Source organism: Schistocerca serialis, chromosome 1, assembly GCF_023864345.2.
Source record: "Schistocerca serialis cubense isolate TAMUIC-IGC-003099 chromosome 1, iqSchSeri2.2, whole genome shotgun sequence".
Classification (NCBI taxonomy): Eukaryota; Metazoa; Arthropoda; class Insecta; order Orthoptera; family Acrididae; genus Schistocerca; species Schistocerca serialis.
This window is the reverse complement of record NC_064638.1, coordinates 629863236-629879173: the sequence shown is the minus strand read 5'-3', so window position 1 is coordinate 629879173 and position 15938 is coordinate 629863236. Positions and strand designations below refer to the sequence as shown.

The window sequence follows — 15938 nt, the reverse complement described above, 5'->3', positions numbered from 1 at the left end:
CTTGGTGCAGGGAGAGGCAACTGACCCTTAACATAGACAAATGTAAAGTATTGCGAATACATAGAAAGAAGGATCCTTTATTGTATGATTATATGATAGCGGAACAAACACTGGTAGCAGTTACTTCTGTAAAATATCTGGGAGTATGCGTACGGAAAGATTTGAAGTGGAATGATCATACAAAATTAATTGTTGGTAAGGCGGGTGCCAGGTTGAGATTCATTGGGAGAGTCCTTAGAAAATGAAGTCCATCAACAAAGGAGGTAGCTTACAAACCACTCGTTCGACCTTTACTTGAGTATTGCTCATCAGTGTGGGATACGTACCACTTCGGTTTGCAGAGGAGATAGAGAAGATCGAAAGAAGAGCGGCGCGTTTCGTCACAGGGTTATATGGTAAGCGTGATAGCGTTAGGGAGATGTTTAGCAAACTCAAGTGGCATACTCTGCAAGAGAGGCGCTCTGCATCGCGGTGTAGCTTGCTGTCCAGGTTTCGAGAGGGTGCGTTTCTGGATGAGGTATCGAATATATTGCTTCCCCCTACTTATACGAATATCACGAATATAAATAAATCACGAATATAAAATTAGAGAGATTCGAGCGCGCACGGAGGCTTTCCGGCAGTCGTTCTTCCCGCGAACCATACGCGACTGGAACAGGAAAGGGAGGTAATGATAGTGGCACGCAAAGTGCCCTCCGCCACACACCGTTGGGTGGCTTGCGGAGTATAAATGTAGATGTAGGTGCAGAAATGATAAAAATTACCCTTTAGCCGGTTTCTTGCAGTAGTTGTAACTTCTGAAAGTAGACTAATGCCAGGAAGGGATTAATGTGTGCGAGCTACACGCGTGATACGCACCTCCAGGTCGGAGGCGGCCATGTCAGCGGCAGACATGCGGTAGAGCGGCGAGCGGGCGTCGATGCGGTGCACGACGGTCTCCGGCCAGAGCAAGAAGAAGCGCCGGTGCCCCACCTCGTGTCGCAGCTCCGTGTGGTACGGCAGAAGATGCTCGCCCTCGGGCGTCTTCCTCTCGCCCACCAGCAGAATGTTCATCTTCGCTTCGATGATGTGAGACCTGCGTAGCCGAAAGCGCACCTTAAGACATCCTATATACGATCCATTACTGTGTCACAAAAATCTCCCTTAGTTAGGTTGAGGGCTGCAAAAGTATAATATGTAGCACTGTACTAAAGATTGAAATTGCTCCTCCCATCACCATCAAACAATGGAAGCTACTACTTACTTTAGCTATTGTTATTACTAGGTGCCATTGAATCCTACGTGCTTCATAGCCAATATCTTCCGATAAGAATTTGTTTATTATACAAACAGTTTCGGTTCACAGACCATCACAAGGCATAACGAAGAAATTAAACCAACAAAGGGGATATAATTTTCAATTTCAATAAAATTCACCAAAAGCTGTAAACTTTAAGATATTTTATTTTATTGGTTGCTTTCAGAACAAAATGAAATATCTTAAAGTATACGGCTGTTGATGAATTTTATTGACATTGAAAATTACTTACCAGCCGATGTTCCCTGGCCATGATGGACCAACGCAGAAGGCTATATAACGTCATGATTTCCAGCCAAGAGCTGCTGATAAAAATTTCTGTTTTACAGAAGCAGTTTCGATCCACAGACCATCATCAGGAATGATAATATTTCCTTTGTTGGTGTAAATTCTTTGTTGTGCCTTGCAATGGTCTGTGGACCGAAACTGCTTGTATAATAAACTAATTATCATCAGCAGATATTGGCGATATCAATATTATCAGGTTTCATCCAGCTCTTCTTTATCTTCAGCCCAAATTTTTCCCTCCAGCTTTGCTCTCATACTGCACTTCTTTGTGGGTACGTGGTGTTGCTTGAGGTCTACTTGCCTTTCGGATGTACGCCGCGACGTTGGATAATTTTTCTGTTGTTTCTCCGGGTTTTAGTCTGTAGACATACCTTCTTTTAGGGCTAAGAAACTTTCTCCAATTTAAGGTTCCTTTTTCGCGGTATTTGACATGTGGTCTTTTACGTCAAGTGAGAGTTCCTCTGGCTTTCTGGTGTGACATTTGTGTTGTAGTGACATTTTTTGTTTTAGATGTCGTGAATTCTTCTGTAGTTCACTTGAATTTCTGTAGGCAAATTTTCTGTGACGTTTTCTTCTCCTCTATCAGATTCCAGGTTCTTGAATTACGCGATTCCTTCGATTCGACAATGTTTTGCGGACAGTTTTTGGATATCAAGGTTTGAGCACATTAACTGAGTTTTTGGTATGATTGTTATCATTATTATTCCTCTTAGTATCTAGTGTATCGCAACTCCAAAGAACTTTTATTCGTATTTGTGGCAGTAAGTTAACCTTACCATAAACAGATAAACTTTATATGCAACAGCTGGTGTCCTCGATCAAGCGGTCAGCACCCGACTGCAAGCACCCTCGCAAGCCTTCGCAAGCAGCTCTTTATAGTGTGGTTGGTTGCGAGCACTGTGTCACAGTGACACAAACCCTCTATGACTAGCACAGTTGCTCAGTCTCTGTACCGTTCGGTACTGGTATGTTACCACAATTTTTGTTGTTCAGTGAATTTTTCAACTACTTAGCAAAGCTACTTAAGGAAAAAGACATTAAAGTGTATTCAAATATCGTTCTACTAGTGCTGATGTACACTGTGCGATCAAAAGTGTCCGGACACCCCCCAAAAACATTGTGCTGCCACCTGCTGCCAGGTACTCCAAAACAGCGACCTCAGTAGTCATTAGACATCGTGAGAGACAAGAATGGGCGCTCGGCAGAATTCACAGATTTCTAACGTGGTCAGGTGATTGGGTGTCACTTGTTTCATACGTCTGGAGCGACATTTCCACACTCCTAAACACCCCTAGGTCCACTGTTTCTGATGTGATAGTGAAGTGGAAACGTGAAAGGATACGTTCAGCATAAAAGCGTACAGGTCGACCTCGTCTGTTGACTGACAGAGACCGCCGACAGTTGAAGAGGGTCGTAATCTGTAATAGGCAGACATCTACCCAGACCATCTCACGGCAATTCCAAACTGCATCAGGATCCACTGTAAGTACTATGGCAGTTAGGCGGTAGGTGAGAAAACTTGGTTTTCATGGTCGAGCGGCTGCTCATAAGCCACACACATCACGCCGGTAAATGTCAAACGACGCCTCGCTTGATGTAAGGAGCGTAAACATTGGACGATTGAACAGTGGAAAAACTTTGTGTGGAGTGACGAATCACGGTACACAATGTGGCGATCCAATGGCAGGGTGTGGATATGGCGAATGCCCGGTGAACGTCATCTGGCAGTGGGTGTAGTGCCAACAGTAAGATTCGGAAGTGGTGGTGTTACACTGTGGTCGTTTTTTTCATGTAGGGGGCTTGCACCCTTTGTTGTTTTGTGTGGCACTATCACAGCACAGGGCTACATTGATGTTTTAAGCTCCTTCTTGGTACCCACTGTTGAAGAGCAATTCGGGGATGGCGATTGCATCTTTCAATACGATCGGGCACCTGTTCATAATTCCCGGTCTGTGGTGGAGTGGTTACACGACAATAACATCCTGTAATGGACTGGCTTGCACAGAGTCCTGACCTGAATTCTTTAGAACACCTTTGGGGTGTTTTGGAACGCTGACTTCGTGCCAGGCCTCACCGACCGACATCGATACCTCTCCTCAGTGCAGCACTCCGTGAAGAAAGGGCTGCCATTCCACAACAAAACCTTCCAGCTCCTGGTTAAACAATATTTATAGATGAAACCTAGTAAGTAGGCTTATCAAGGTAATTTTAGAATCTCTTCAAGAACCTACCAATTTAGTTTTCCCCTCAATGTCCAAAACACTCTCCGATAAGATGAACAACCCTGTGATCGTTTCGCCCATCAATATATTCGTCCAATATCATTGTTATGTCTGCGAGAGTGGAAGCTGTCATCAAGGCTAAGGGTGGTCCAACACCATACTGAATGCCAGCATTACCGATGGAGGGCGCCACGAACTTGTAAGTCATTTTCAGCCTAGTATCCAGATACTTTAGATCACACAGTGCATGAATTTAACAAAAGTAATGTGGCTCGTTTATCGTGGATATTTGGTACTATGCACAAGAGGTCGAGAATAAGCAAATAATCCGCTCCGTGAGTTCACGTTTAGGTACATCAATTCTCCGCCAGAATATTGTGAAAAACAATCTGAAAGAAAATGTATTAAAAAATTGTCGAAGGTGAGGAATGTAGCAAACTGTGTGTCTAGCAACTCTGCATGCTCATAAATTTGCATGTGTGCGGGTAAAATAATTCCACTCGCCTGGAATTTGCACGCATATGTAGAAAGCGAAAGTACTACAGTACAAGCCTCTCACCATGTAAAGAAAATGAAAGTCCAAGTCGCAAATCTTACTTATTAACATGTTACCAGTTTTGGCGTACTGACCATCATCATACCGATTCTTAAAAGGCCCAAGTTTCCACAACCGAAATAAGAATATAAAAGCCATGGTAGCATTACAAAATTTTCGGAGACCTACATGGGTAACAATGAAAGAATCATAATCCCAGACACCAGAATATCGCAGTCACCGAGCAGGATATTAGTAACTAAGAGTTACATGTAACGTCATTCTAGTGATCTCTTGCACATAAAAATGGCAAGGAACTGCTCACCACAGTTTTAAAAAAAGTACAGTGAGCACATGAACTAAAAGAAAATGTGTGTCTTTTCTGCAACGCAGAGTGTTGGTTGGACTGCTCTGTTGTATGAATGAATGAGTTTTTCCTAATGGTAGTCGGGTCCAGCCGCGCGGAGTGGCTGCGCGGTTAGAGGCGCCATGTCACTGACTGCACGGCCGCTCCCGCAGGAGGTTCGAGTCCAACCTCGGGCATGGGTGTGTGTATTGTTCTTAGAATAAGTTAGTTTAAGTTAGTTTAAGTAGAGTGTAAGTTTAGGGACCGATGACCTCTGTAGTTTGGTCCCTTAAGAACTCACACATTTTTGCAGTTGGGTCCTTTTTCTTTCTCCTTCTCCTTGTCTTTGTCCTGTAACCACAGGCTCGGCATGTTAAGTTTTGGATTTGAGGATGTTAGTGATAGAGGGCGGCCTGATACCCTTCCTGTCGGTAGCCGTTTCCCCCCTCCCCGCCCCCAGGAATGTGTGAATGTCTTCTAGGTGTTTGAGCCAGGATATACGAGTGTATTCTAGCCCGGTACTCAGGTAGTTGGACGTTGGAAACCGTCCAAATCACATCCAGGCTAGTCGGCACACCTGTTCACGTCTTTAATCCGCCGGGCGGATGCGATCCGGGGCTGGCGCACTTCCCCGAATCCCGGAAGCAGTGTGGTAATGCCTGCGGCTATCCGGCTGTGTTACCGGGTCCATATAGGAAGCAAGCAATACCTAAATAAACGCTAAACCTGAACACTACTAATCGCGCAGTCTATGCTGACACGCTGTGCGGTGACTGATGGGAGCGACCGTATAAGTTGGAACCCTCGACGATTTCTCCCAACAGCCACCATGCCGAGTGTCAGCCTGATTGTCCCCATCAGCCACTGCGTGTAGTATTAGCTTGGACTGCGCGGGTAATATGAGGGAAAGACCTGCTCGTATAACGTAATTCGTAGCGTGCTAGCGTCCGAGACAGGCAGGTGGCGGGTTATCGAGCATGGGTTGGCACACTGACCATCCTCCGTGTCCTTTTTAGGCGATTTCCCCCGCTCGTTGGCAGAAAATTACGCCTCAGAGAATATGTCACGAAACAGTTAAAATACCTAACACACTGAATAACATTTACACGAATCACGGGCAGTTGGCGCACGCGAATTCCTCCCTTAGGCTACCTTGACGACTGTGGCTTCGGGAAGGGTACCCGGCCACAAAGTTAAACAATAAAATAAAATTTGTGAAATCCTGAAAAAGTGGTTCCCGTAATAGACGGGAAGAAGATTAATAGGATATGTGGGAAGATTGCAACATTGGCTCGGGATACCTGGTGCGCATGTCCGCGACGCGGAACATGAGGCAGAGGACGCCGTCCCGGCGGCAGACGACGGCGTGCCTGCTGAAGGCGATGGTGCGCGTGCGCTGCTTGGGGCGCACTACCTTGGCGAACATCATGCCCAGCACGGCCGTCTGGATGGTCACGCCCACGATGCCCTGCGCGCACATGAGGAAGATCGCCTCGGGGCACTCCTCCGTCGGCATGCGCGCCCCGAAGCCCGTCGTGTGCTGGTTCTCCATGCTGAACATGAAGCACGACGTGAAGTTGTAGATCTGCGTCACGCACGGCACCTGCAATGCACGTTTATAGTAGGCTTTCGTTGCGCATCAGTATTTCAGATCACAACGATAAAAACCATTTTAGTCTTGGAGGGATGAAAACAAACAGTAATGAGTATTTCGAGTGCACAGATATTAATAAATGTGGTTTTTTCTGGTTTTAATAGCTCATTAACAACAATGGCGACAGAGATGGGGAGCAATATTACTTATCTTAAGGAAAAACAATGAAGGCTAAAGTTATAATGTCTCACCCACATCGAGAGCACTGGAGGAATATTTGGTCAGCGCGGTCTGGGGCGCCTTGTCACGGTCCTTGTGGCTCCCCCGTCTGAGGTTCGAGTCCTGCCTCGGGCATTGGTGTGTGTGTGTTGTCCATCGCGTAGGTTACTTTCAGTTAGATTAAGTAGTGTGTAGGCTTAGGGACCGATGGCCTCAGCAATTTGGTCTCATAAGACCTTACCACAGATTTACAGATATTTGGTTAGTTGGACAAGGTGAGGGCGGGAGGTGTATCCGCATACAGTATTGTTGAATGTGTAATTGTATAGGAAAATTATGCGAAACTGTATTCAGGATGAACATTTGGATCAGGAAACGAATACCGTTGTTTAATTCTTGTCTCACATTATTTGCGAGCTGGATAAACACCGATACCTCAATCGTTTCCCCCCTTCCCCTTCCCTACTCCATTCGCAAATGATGCGTGGGATGAGCACTACTTTCTCTGACTTCCCTATAAGTATCATTTCGTGATATGTTTGTGGAAGAAAGTAATACCTTTTCTGACTCTTCTTTGGAAATCTACCCTCGAAATTTTAACAGCACGAGGTCTCTCTTGTAATGCTTCAAACAAGAGGTCGATGAGAATCTCCGTAACACTCTTGTGCTTACTGAACGAACCTGTAAGGCAAAGTGCCGTTCTTCTTTTGATCTTCTCTCTCTCTTCTAAGAAACCGTGCTGAAAAGTAATGTCTCCAATTTTTTTATGTGAAAACTCGTAAGGCTTTTTGAGCAATCAATCTTAATCGACATTCTACATCTTTATTCTTCATGTCTACATAATGATTTCTCAACGAGAACCATTTTGTTCATACCGTCGCCGTAGAAAGTTTAACTTCGTTGACGGAGCCACAACCTTACCTCTGCTTGCACCGCTTGGTCACTAACAAACGAGGCCCTCAAAGGAAAGAGATGTAAATCGGATGGGGCCAAGTTGGGACTTTATGAAGGGTTATCAATGACAGTGAATGCAAGGCGCTGTACTGTTGCAGACTTAGCAACGCTCGTGTCTGGTCTGACATTGTCATGCTCAAGGACAGGGTGGTCCATGTGTGGACGAACTCTACAGTTCGAAACTCATAACAACACGCTGATTCTCTCGCACCGACATAGTTACGTTAGACATCGTCATGTTACTCGCCACAATTCGGAAATCTCTTCGGCAGGGGCTGCAAGTATGTAGAAATGAAAAATTAAGATTTAAAATGTTAATAACGTTTGTTTTATTTAAAAATCTTTAAGAGTATTCACATAAAAATTCGTAGACATTAGTTTTCAGCACAACTTCGTATTACTCTTGCCTCGTCTGGGTCGCAGGTTGAGGATTAATACACAATAGCTGGTTGAACGAATGTCTGGTAAAAAAACTCTTTTGTCTATGAATCATAATTATCTTACTCTGGCATTTGCTTCTCCTGTAACTAATTTTTTGTGGTCATTTCCTTTAGGTCGCTCCCATCAGTTGTCGTTGTTGTTGTTGTTGCTGTGGTCTTCATTCCAAAGACTGATTTGTAACTACTGCAACCAACATCCTTCTGAATCTGCTTACTGTATTCATTTCTTGGTCTCCCTCTACGATTTTACCCCCCAAGCTTCCCTCCAGTACTAAATTGGTGATCCGTTGATGCCTCAGAATGTGTCCTACGAACCGATCCTTTCTTCTAGTCAGGTTGTACCACAAATTTCTCCCTAATTCTGTTCAGTAGTTACATGATCTATCCCTATAATCTTCAGCATTCTTCTGCAGCACCACATTTCAGACACTTCTATTCTCTTCTTGTCTAAACTGTTTATCGTCCATATTTCACTTTCATACATGGGTACACCCCGTACAAATACAGTGTGTTCCACTCAAATATCCCTGATTTCAAGGACCCAGGAGAGAAAAACCACAGTAAATACAATGAAAAACGCACCACATTGTAGAGTAACTCAAAGAATTTACATTCCGGCATCAGAAGTGCCAAGTATCGTCGCCAAACTGCAGCATGGTCACATGATGTAAAAATGGCGATTCCACAGCATCATGCGCAAGCAGTAGTGTGGTTTGCAGAAACAAAATCCCCGAATACTGTGCAAAGAAATTATCATCGTGTGTATGAATGTGATCCACCTGATGTGAAAACTATTAAGGAATGGTATAGGAAGTTTCTGGCAACAGGAAGCGTTCTGAAACATTCTGGCCGTGCACGTTTCGAAGTTTCAGAAGAGACAGTGGAGGGCATCAGACAAATGTTTCTAAGAAGCCCACGTAAATCAATTCGTCAAGCATCTAGGCAACTTGATGTACCTCGATTAACATTGCATCATGTAGTTCACCAGCGTCTTCCTATGTGTGCTTACAAAGCGCAAATTCTACATCTGACGCCGAACGACAAACCACGCCGACAACAATTTGCTGCAGATATGCTGCAGCGTATTGATAGGATGCCAGCTTCCTGGAAAGATGTTTATTCTCAGACCATGCGACCTTTCATTTATCAGGAAGGGTTAATAGGTATGACGATCAGATTTGGGGTTCGTAAAATCCGCACGTTGTCCTTGAACATGTTCGCGATAGACCTAAACTAAATATCTGGTGTGGGCTATTGCACGACAGGATTGTTCGACCGTTCTTCTTTGCAGAACAAACAGTGAATAGGTCAGTGTATCTGGACATGTTGGAGCAGTTTGTGTACCCTCATATAGAAGAGCCTTGCAACCCAACATCGTTTTTCAACAAGACAGAGCTCCGCCAAATTGGTCAACAGCTATTCGAAATTTCCGAATAGTTGGATCGGAAGCAGAGGACCCATTGCCTGGCCACCACGTTCACCCGCCATTATGCCGCTCGATTTCTTCACGTGGGGATTCATGAAGGACTGCGTGTATACGACCAAATTGGACGATGTTCCTATGTTGCGACCTCTTATCACTAATTGCAACAATAACAGAGGAAATGTTAGAAAGAACTTAGCAAGAAATTGAATATAGACTCGATATTCTTTGTGCTACAAATGGTTCACACGTAGAGATGTATTGATGATAAATATATTCTTTGTGATGCTCTACAATGTGATGCATTTCTCTTTGTTTTCCTGGGTCTTTGAAATCTTGGAGGTTTGAGCGGGACACCCTGTGCTTTCAGAAAGGACTTCCTGACACTTAAATCTATACTCGACGTCAAGAAATTTTTCTTCACAAACGCTTTTCTTGCCATTGTTAGTCTACATTTTATATCATCCCTACTTCAACCATCATCAGTTATTTTGCTTCCCAAACATCAAAACCCATCTACTACTTTAAGTGTCTCATTATTCCTGGGTATTTCAAGGTGCTTACTGTTTCCAGTGATTTATCGTCAATAGCGTAATTGAACAGCAATTTATCTCTTCACTTATTTGCGAGGAATACTTTTACTTACTTCTGTCCAGGATCAACTCTCTTTCAGCATTCTTGTTGTTGCTTTTATCTCAGATGATTTCGCCCCATTAAGAACGACGTTTTGGGTTTACCTGTTAAAAAGTTTTGAATCCAGTCAGAAAACTGTTCCAATTTTCCGTTAATTTGTTTCTCTGTTCACTAAGCGTCATTGTGGAATTGTGTCGAATGACATTCTGAAGTCAAGAAAAACAGCAACAAAATCGGCACCGTTATTTACGGCCCTCTGGATCTCATTGACGAACAGTGCGTGGTAAGCTTCACATGATCTCTGTTTATGGAATCCATATTGATTCCCACAGAGAAAATTTTAATTCTTCAGATAAGTCTTAATATGCGCACATATAATATGTTCCATTATTCTATAACAGACCAAAGTATATGATATATGCATATAACAATGTGCACTTGCCTGGTGAACTTTCTAAGAAAATGAATGACCTACTTATATGTTTTTCGCAATCTCTTGGGTCGCCGCATTGTACCAACAACTTATCATAAATTGCTGATAGAGGGGGAGGAAGTCAGTTCACATAATCTCTGTAGGATAGTACAGGCATGTCATAAAAGTGCATGCCATATCTCATACGCTTCTCCTAAGAAAGCTGTTACACAGCAGTCTTGGCGGACGGTTGCCACGCTAGTTAAGTGGCTACTGCCAGGAATCACAACATTGGGTGGCATACATTGAATGTCAACAAATGCAACGGTCCATGAACACACAATGACTGGACAAAGTGTTTACAAGCTAGCCTGCAGATGGCTCCACGAGAATGTGTGTTGTCAGCATCGCTGGTAGCGGAGGAATATTTTCCGAACTTATGCTGTTCATGTGTCCTCCAAGTGCGAGGCAAGTGTCCAGATACCGGGCCTGTACTTCAGTGAACACCCAGCACCAGACGACCAGTTCTGTTCGCGTAGCCACTCCAGGATCTGTTTTTGTTGTGTCCACGGAAGCTCCAGCCGCGGCACCAGTCCCGGGTGATCGACCAGGGGCACCACTACGAGCAGCCAAGCAGTCGCCCAGATGCTTGCGGTCTCTGCAGACCACGGACTCACTGGGCTCTGTGATTCAGAGACACAATGCCGCCGGTCGACTTCAGAACCTGTGCAGACTTCACGTAGTTGCTGTCAATGACTGATGTCGCACAGGACTTTGGAAAATCAAGTGTTTGTTCCTCCTAACTAGTGAACCTGTTATCAGTGGCTTCTATTCTGTTTTGGAACCTATTCAGTAATTATTCGTTTGTGTGTCATTCAGACTTACGTGAACTTACATCCCATATGGACTGTTATCATTGAATTATTCCTTGTTCTGTGTTGGAATAAATTTGCTTGTTGTACTGTGCTACCTGGAAATCGTTATTTTGCGTGTGTGTGGTCATCACAGTGGCGTCGTCCTATCTACATTTCGATTCCGATATCATTGACTCAACATCTGTCATTCAAGCGTTCATGCAATGGCGGGAAGGAGAACAGTGTTACTATCTTTTAATCTGTCTTGTTCATTGTATGGGTTCGCCATTATATTAAATGTAGGTCTTTGATGAGAGCCTAATGCAATGATCGATTCCATGTATGTCGCTATAGCGGATTCTTAGCCACTGATCCAAACCAAAGCTCTTTTTTTACTACTATTTTTTTTAATCAGTAGCCATCCGAATGAAACACAGTACTCGAACTTCGCAAAGGGAAGATGCCCAACGTTACTTCGTTTGACAGTAGTGAAAACAGTGGAGAGTTTACGGCAGACCTAATTAGCGACAATAGAAGACCTAACCATCGGTCCTAGAATGAGTAGAGCACTATATATATGTAAGAGCAATATCTACGTTTGCGTTTCAGGGGCAAAGGCGCTTTTAACCACACAGTTAGCTGTAGGATAAGAATCTCGTATTATATATGAAAAATACTCTAATGTGCACTTTACTTAAGACACAATCTCTATGTCACAAACATTTTTGTTACTCACTTAAACAACTTAGAGAACCAAAAAATGAAAACTGATCCGCGAGAGTTGATTTTAATTTAAGGATGAAATGTATTTCATCACTATAGTCGATTAATAATCATTTCAGTGAAGAGGAAGGCTCCTACAGCTGACACCATAGTATTTGTAAGTGATTTAAGGATATGAGGGGAACGGAAGCAGATGGGCAGAGCAAACCATTTCTGTGGAAAAACGAAGTTTAGAGAATGGCACGGGCTATAACTAAACCAAGATCGTTGTCCGAGCGGTAAGTAGAAATTCAGTTTATTCTGAAGTTAAAATACTCAAGTCCTGTTATGGATACTTATAATATTTGGCATTATTACAATAAGAAGTACTGCAATCGAATACAAACAACAAATGCTAACACTCTATTAACCAGATACTGTATGGCAGAATTTGTGACTTTGAACGCTCACTCTATACAAAACTTATTGTGTTTCGCTACTGAGGTATGAGTCAGAAGCAATAATATTCTCCAGAATAATCATTTCTCATCTCCTGGCAAATTAAATAAACTTCCTCCGCTCTTTTCTCCAAGACACCAGAAAATACTTACGTACGACAATTACATGGAATTTAAATGGGGCGGCGGATACTGCTATTGTACTTACACGAAGAGAACGGCTTTGACGCGGACCCAGAGAGAAAACAGATAAAGAACTATAAAAACCTCGAAACTTTTGAGGAAATGAACTCTCGAAAGTATTGGAAATAGATGCATTAATGTACAAAAGGTAATATATCAAGAACTCTGGTTGGACAAGAATAACTGTAACAGATTCATATACACTGAAGGGACAAAAATCGCAGCACCAAAAACAACTAATATAGAGTAACGAAACTTCGTGAACATATTTGTTTAGGTAATGTAAGCGCGAGATAAGCCATTGCAAATGTGAAATGCTGGTACATTAATAACCGGTGTAGCCGCCAGAATGTTGAATGCAAGCATGGAAACGTTTTTATTTCATTAGTTGTATGACAGCTGATGCTTCTCAACAGGTGCAGCATCGCACCCCTTCCGTTGTGTATGAACTTGCTGGGAGAGCCAGTCTTTAGTCACAGGATCACGAGGGAACAAGCGATAGATAATATAAAATATTTCATATGTCCCGTGAAACAGCAACAGTGGCCCGCATATTTGATGAACTTTTCGATTGTGTTGCCCCCGAATGTGTTGATCCGCGCAAAGTTTCGCCTCGAATTGCCAGAAGATTTCTCTATCGCGTACTGTACCCAATGTGAGCAAAGCAAGATTTCCATTGGACTTCTGCTGTAATACCATTTTCACAGATAGAATCAAAACGGGATACTAAGAATGCAGCTGTATGTTGTACAGGTGCCGTATGCCATTGTGTGGGATGGAGTTCCATGCCTACTGCACTTGATCGGTCGGTACATCGACGGTTAATGCTGTTCATGGATGACGTCGGAGTTGTCAACCAATGATGTCCCATATGTGTTCGATTAGAGACAGAGGTGATGATCGAGCGGACCAAAGAAACATACAGACATTCAATGGAGCATATAGGGTTACAACATCGGTATGTGGGCGATCGTTATCCTGTTGGAAAACAGCTGTTCATGAATTTCAGCACGACAATTCGAATCACCAGACTGATATACAGATATGCAGTCATGGTGCGTGAGATAACCACGAGAGTGCTCCTGCTGTCATACAAAATCGCACACCAGACCGGGTGTGGGTCCACTGCATCTAGCACGCAGACAGGTTATTTGGATGCCCTCAATCAACCTCCTCCTAACCAACACACCACCATCACTGGCACCGAGGTGGAAAACTCAACTGACTTCCACTCTGCCCTCCAACGATATATCCCTTGACGACACTGAAACAGCAAACAGCGGTGGTTTGTGGTCAGTGGAATGCACGCTGCAGGGGTCTGGCTCGGAGTTTACGTCTACGTCTACGTCTACGTCTACGTGATTACTCTGCTATTCACAATAAAGTTCCTGGTAGAGGGTTCAATGAACCACATTCAAGCTGTCTCTCTACCGTTCCACTCTCGAACGGTACGAGGGAAAAACGAGCACTTAAATTTTTCTGTGCGAGCCCTGATTTCTCTTATTTTATCGTGATGATCATTTCTCCCTATGTAGGTGGATGCCAACAGAATGTTTTCGCAATCGGAGGAGAAAACTGGTGATCCTGTCTCAACGAAAAACGCCTTTGTTTTAATGATTGCCACTCCAATTCACGTATCATGTCTGTGACACTATCTCCCCTATTTCGCGATAATACAAAACGAGCTGCCCTTCTTTTTACTTTTTCGATGTCATCCGTCAGTCCCATCTGATGAGGATAACACACCGCACAGCAATACTCCAAAACAGGGCGGACAACTGTGGTGTAAGCAGTCTCTTTAGTAGACCTGTTGCACCTTCTAAGTGTTCTCCAATGAATAGCGGTCTTTGGTTTGCTCTACCCACAATATTATCTATGTGATCGTTCCAATTTAGGTCATTTGTAATTGTAATCCATAAGTATTTAGTTGAATTTACAGCCTTCAGATTTGTGTGACTTATCGCGTAATCGAAATTTAGCCGATTTCTTTTAGTACTCATGTGAATAACTTCACACTTTTCCTTGTTCAGGCTCAATTGCTACTTTTTGCACCATACAGATATCTTATCTAAATCATTTTGCAAGTCGTTTTGATCATCTGATGACTTTACAAGTCGGTAAATAACAGCATCATCTGCAGACAATCTAAGACGGCTACACATATTGTCTGTCTCCTATGCCGTTAATATAGGTCAGGAACAATAGAGGGCCTGTAACACTTCCTTGCGGAACGCCGGATATTACTTCTGTTTTACTCGATGACTTTCCATTTATTGCTACGAACTGTGACCTTTCTGACAGGAAATCACGAATCCAGTCGCACAACTGAGGCAATATTCCGTAGGCACGCAGTTTGGTTAGAAGACACTTGTGAGGAACGGTGTCGATAGCTGTCCTTGACGTAGCTGATTTGTAACACTTCGCTGCGTGACTGGTGCCAACTGGTGCACAAATTGCTGCTGCGGAAGCAGTACGATGTGCCAGAGCTATACGCCGAACACCATGATCTTCCCTCTCGGTGGTGCCACGTGGCCTTCCGGAGCCCAGTCATCTTGCTACCGTACATTCTCGTGATCACCGTGCCAGCAATCATGTGCAGTTGCTACATTCCTGCCAAGTCTTGCTGCAATATCGCAAAAACGACATCCAATTTTTCATAGTTTCTTAACACGACCTCATTCAAACTCAGTGAAATGGTGGTAATGTCGTCTTAAAGCTATTTTTGACTAACATCAAATGACCACGGCCAGTCTCAAAGGTAACTAACGGTCACGATCGTTACAGCATGTATTGAAAGCGAACGTGATCTGCATCCTCATAGTGGAGGTACTAGCGACACACTTAAGCGACTGGCCCTAAATTTGAATAGACACCCTCTTTCAGATGTAGAAATACGCCTACAGACTTCCGTTTTTATTTTATTTATTTTTATTTACACGTCAAGTTCCGTAGGAACAAATTGAGGAGCAAATCTCCAAGTCATGGAACGTGTCAGTACAAGAAATTGCAACATGGAAGTAATAACAGACAAAAATAAATGATTATGACCCGAAAAAAGTTAGTCCGTAAGTTTAAGTAAACGCAATCAACAATAAAATATGAATCAGCTTAATTTTTCAAGGAACTCCTCAACTGAATAGAAGGAGTGACCCGTGAGGAAACTCTTCACTTTCGATTTGAAAGCCCGTGGATTACTGCTAGGTTTTTGAATTCGAGTGGTAGCTTATTGAAAATGGATGCAGCACACCTTTTTGCACAAGAGTTAAGGAAGTCAGATCCAAATGCAGGTTTGATTTCTGCCGAGTATTAACCGAGTGAAAGCTGCTTATTCTTGGGAATAAGCCAATATTGTTAACAACAAATGACAGTAATGAATAT

At 43.3% G+C, this 15938-nt stretch overlaps 1 protein-coding gene across 1 annotated transcript in view; it reads right to left on the bottom strand.

Annotated features, from left to right (window-relative positions):
• The window catches only part of LOC126457958 (ATP-sensitive inward rectifier potassium channel 12-like), a 155886-nt gene that overhangs the window by 24582 nt on the left and 115366 nt on the right, over positions 1-15938 (bottom strand). The window contains exons 4-5 of the mRNA XM_050094696.1: positions 5990-6291; positions 859-1075 (exon numbers count right to left, since the gene is read on the bottom strand). Of these exons, the coding sequence (XP_049950653.1) occupies positions 859-1075; positions 5990-6291 (519 nt within the window). The remainder of the gene's footprint in view (positions 1-858; positions 1076-5989; positions 6292-15938) is intronic.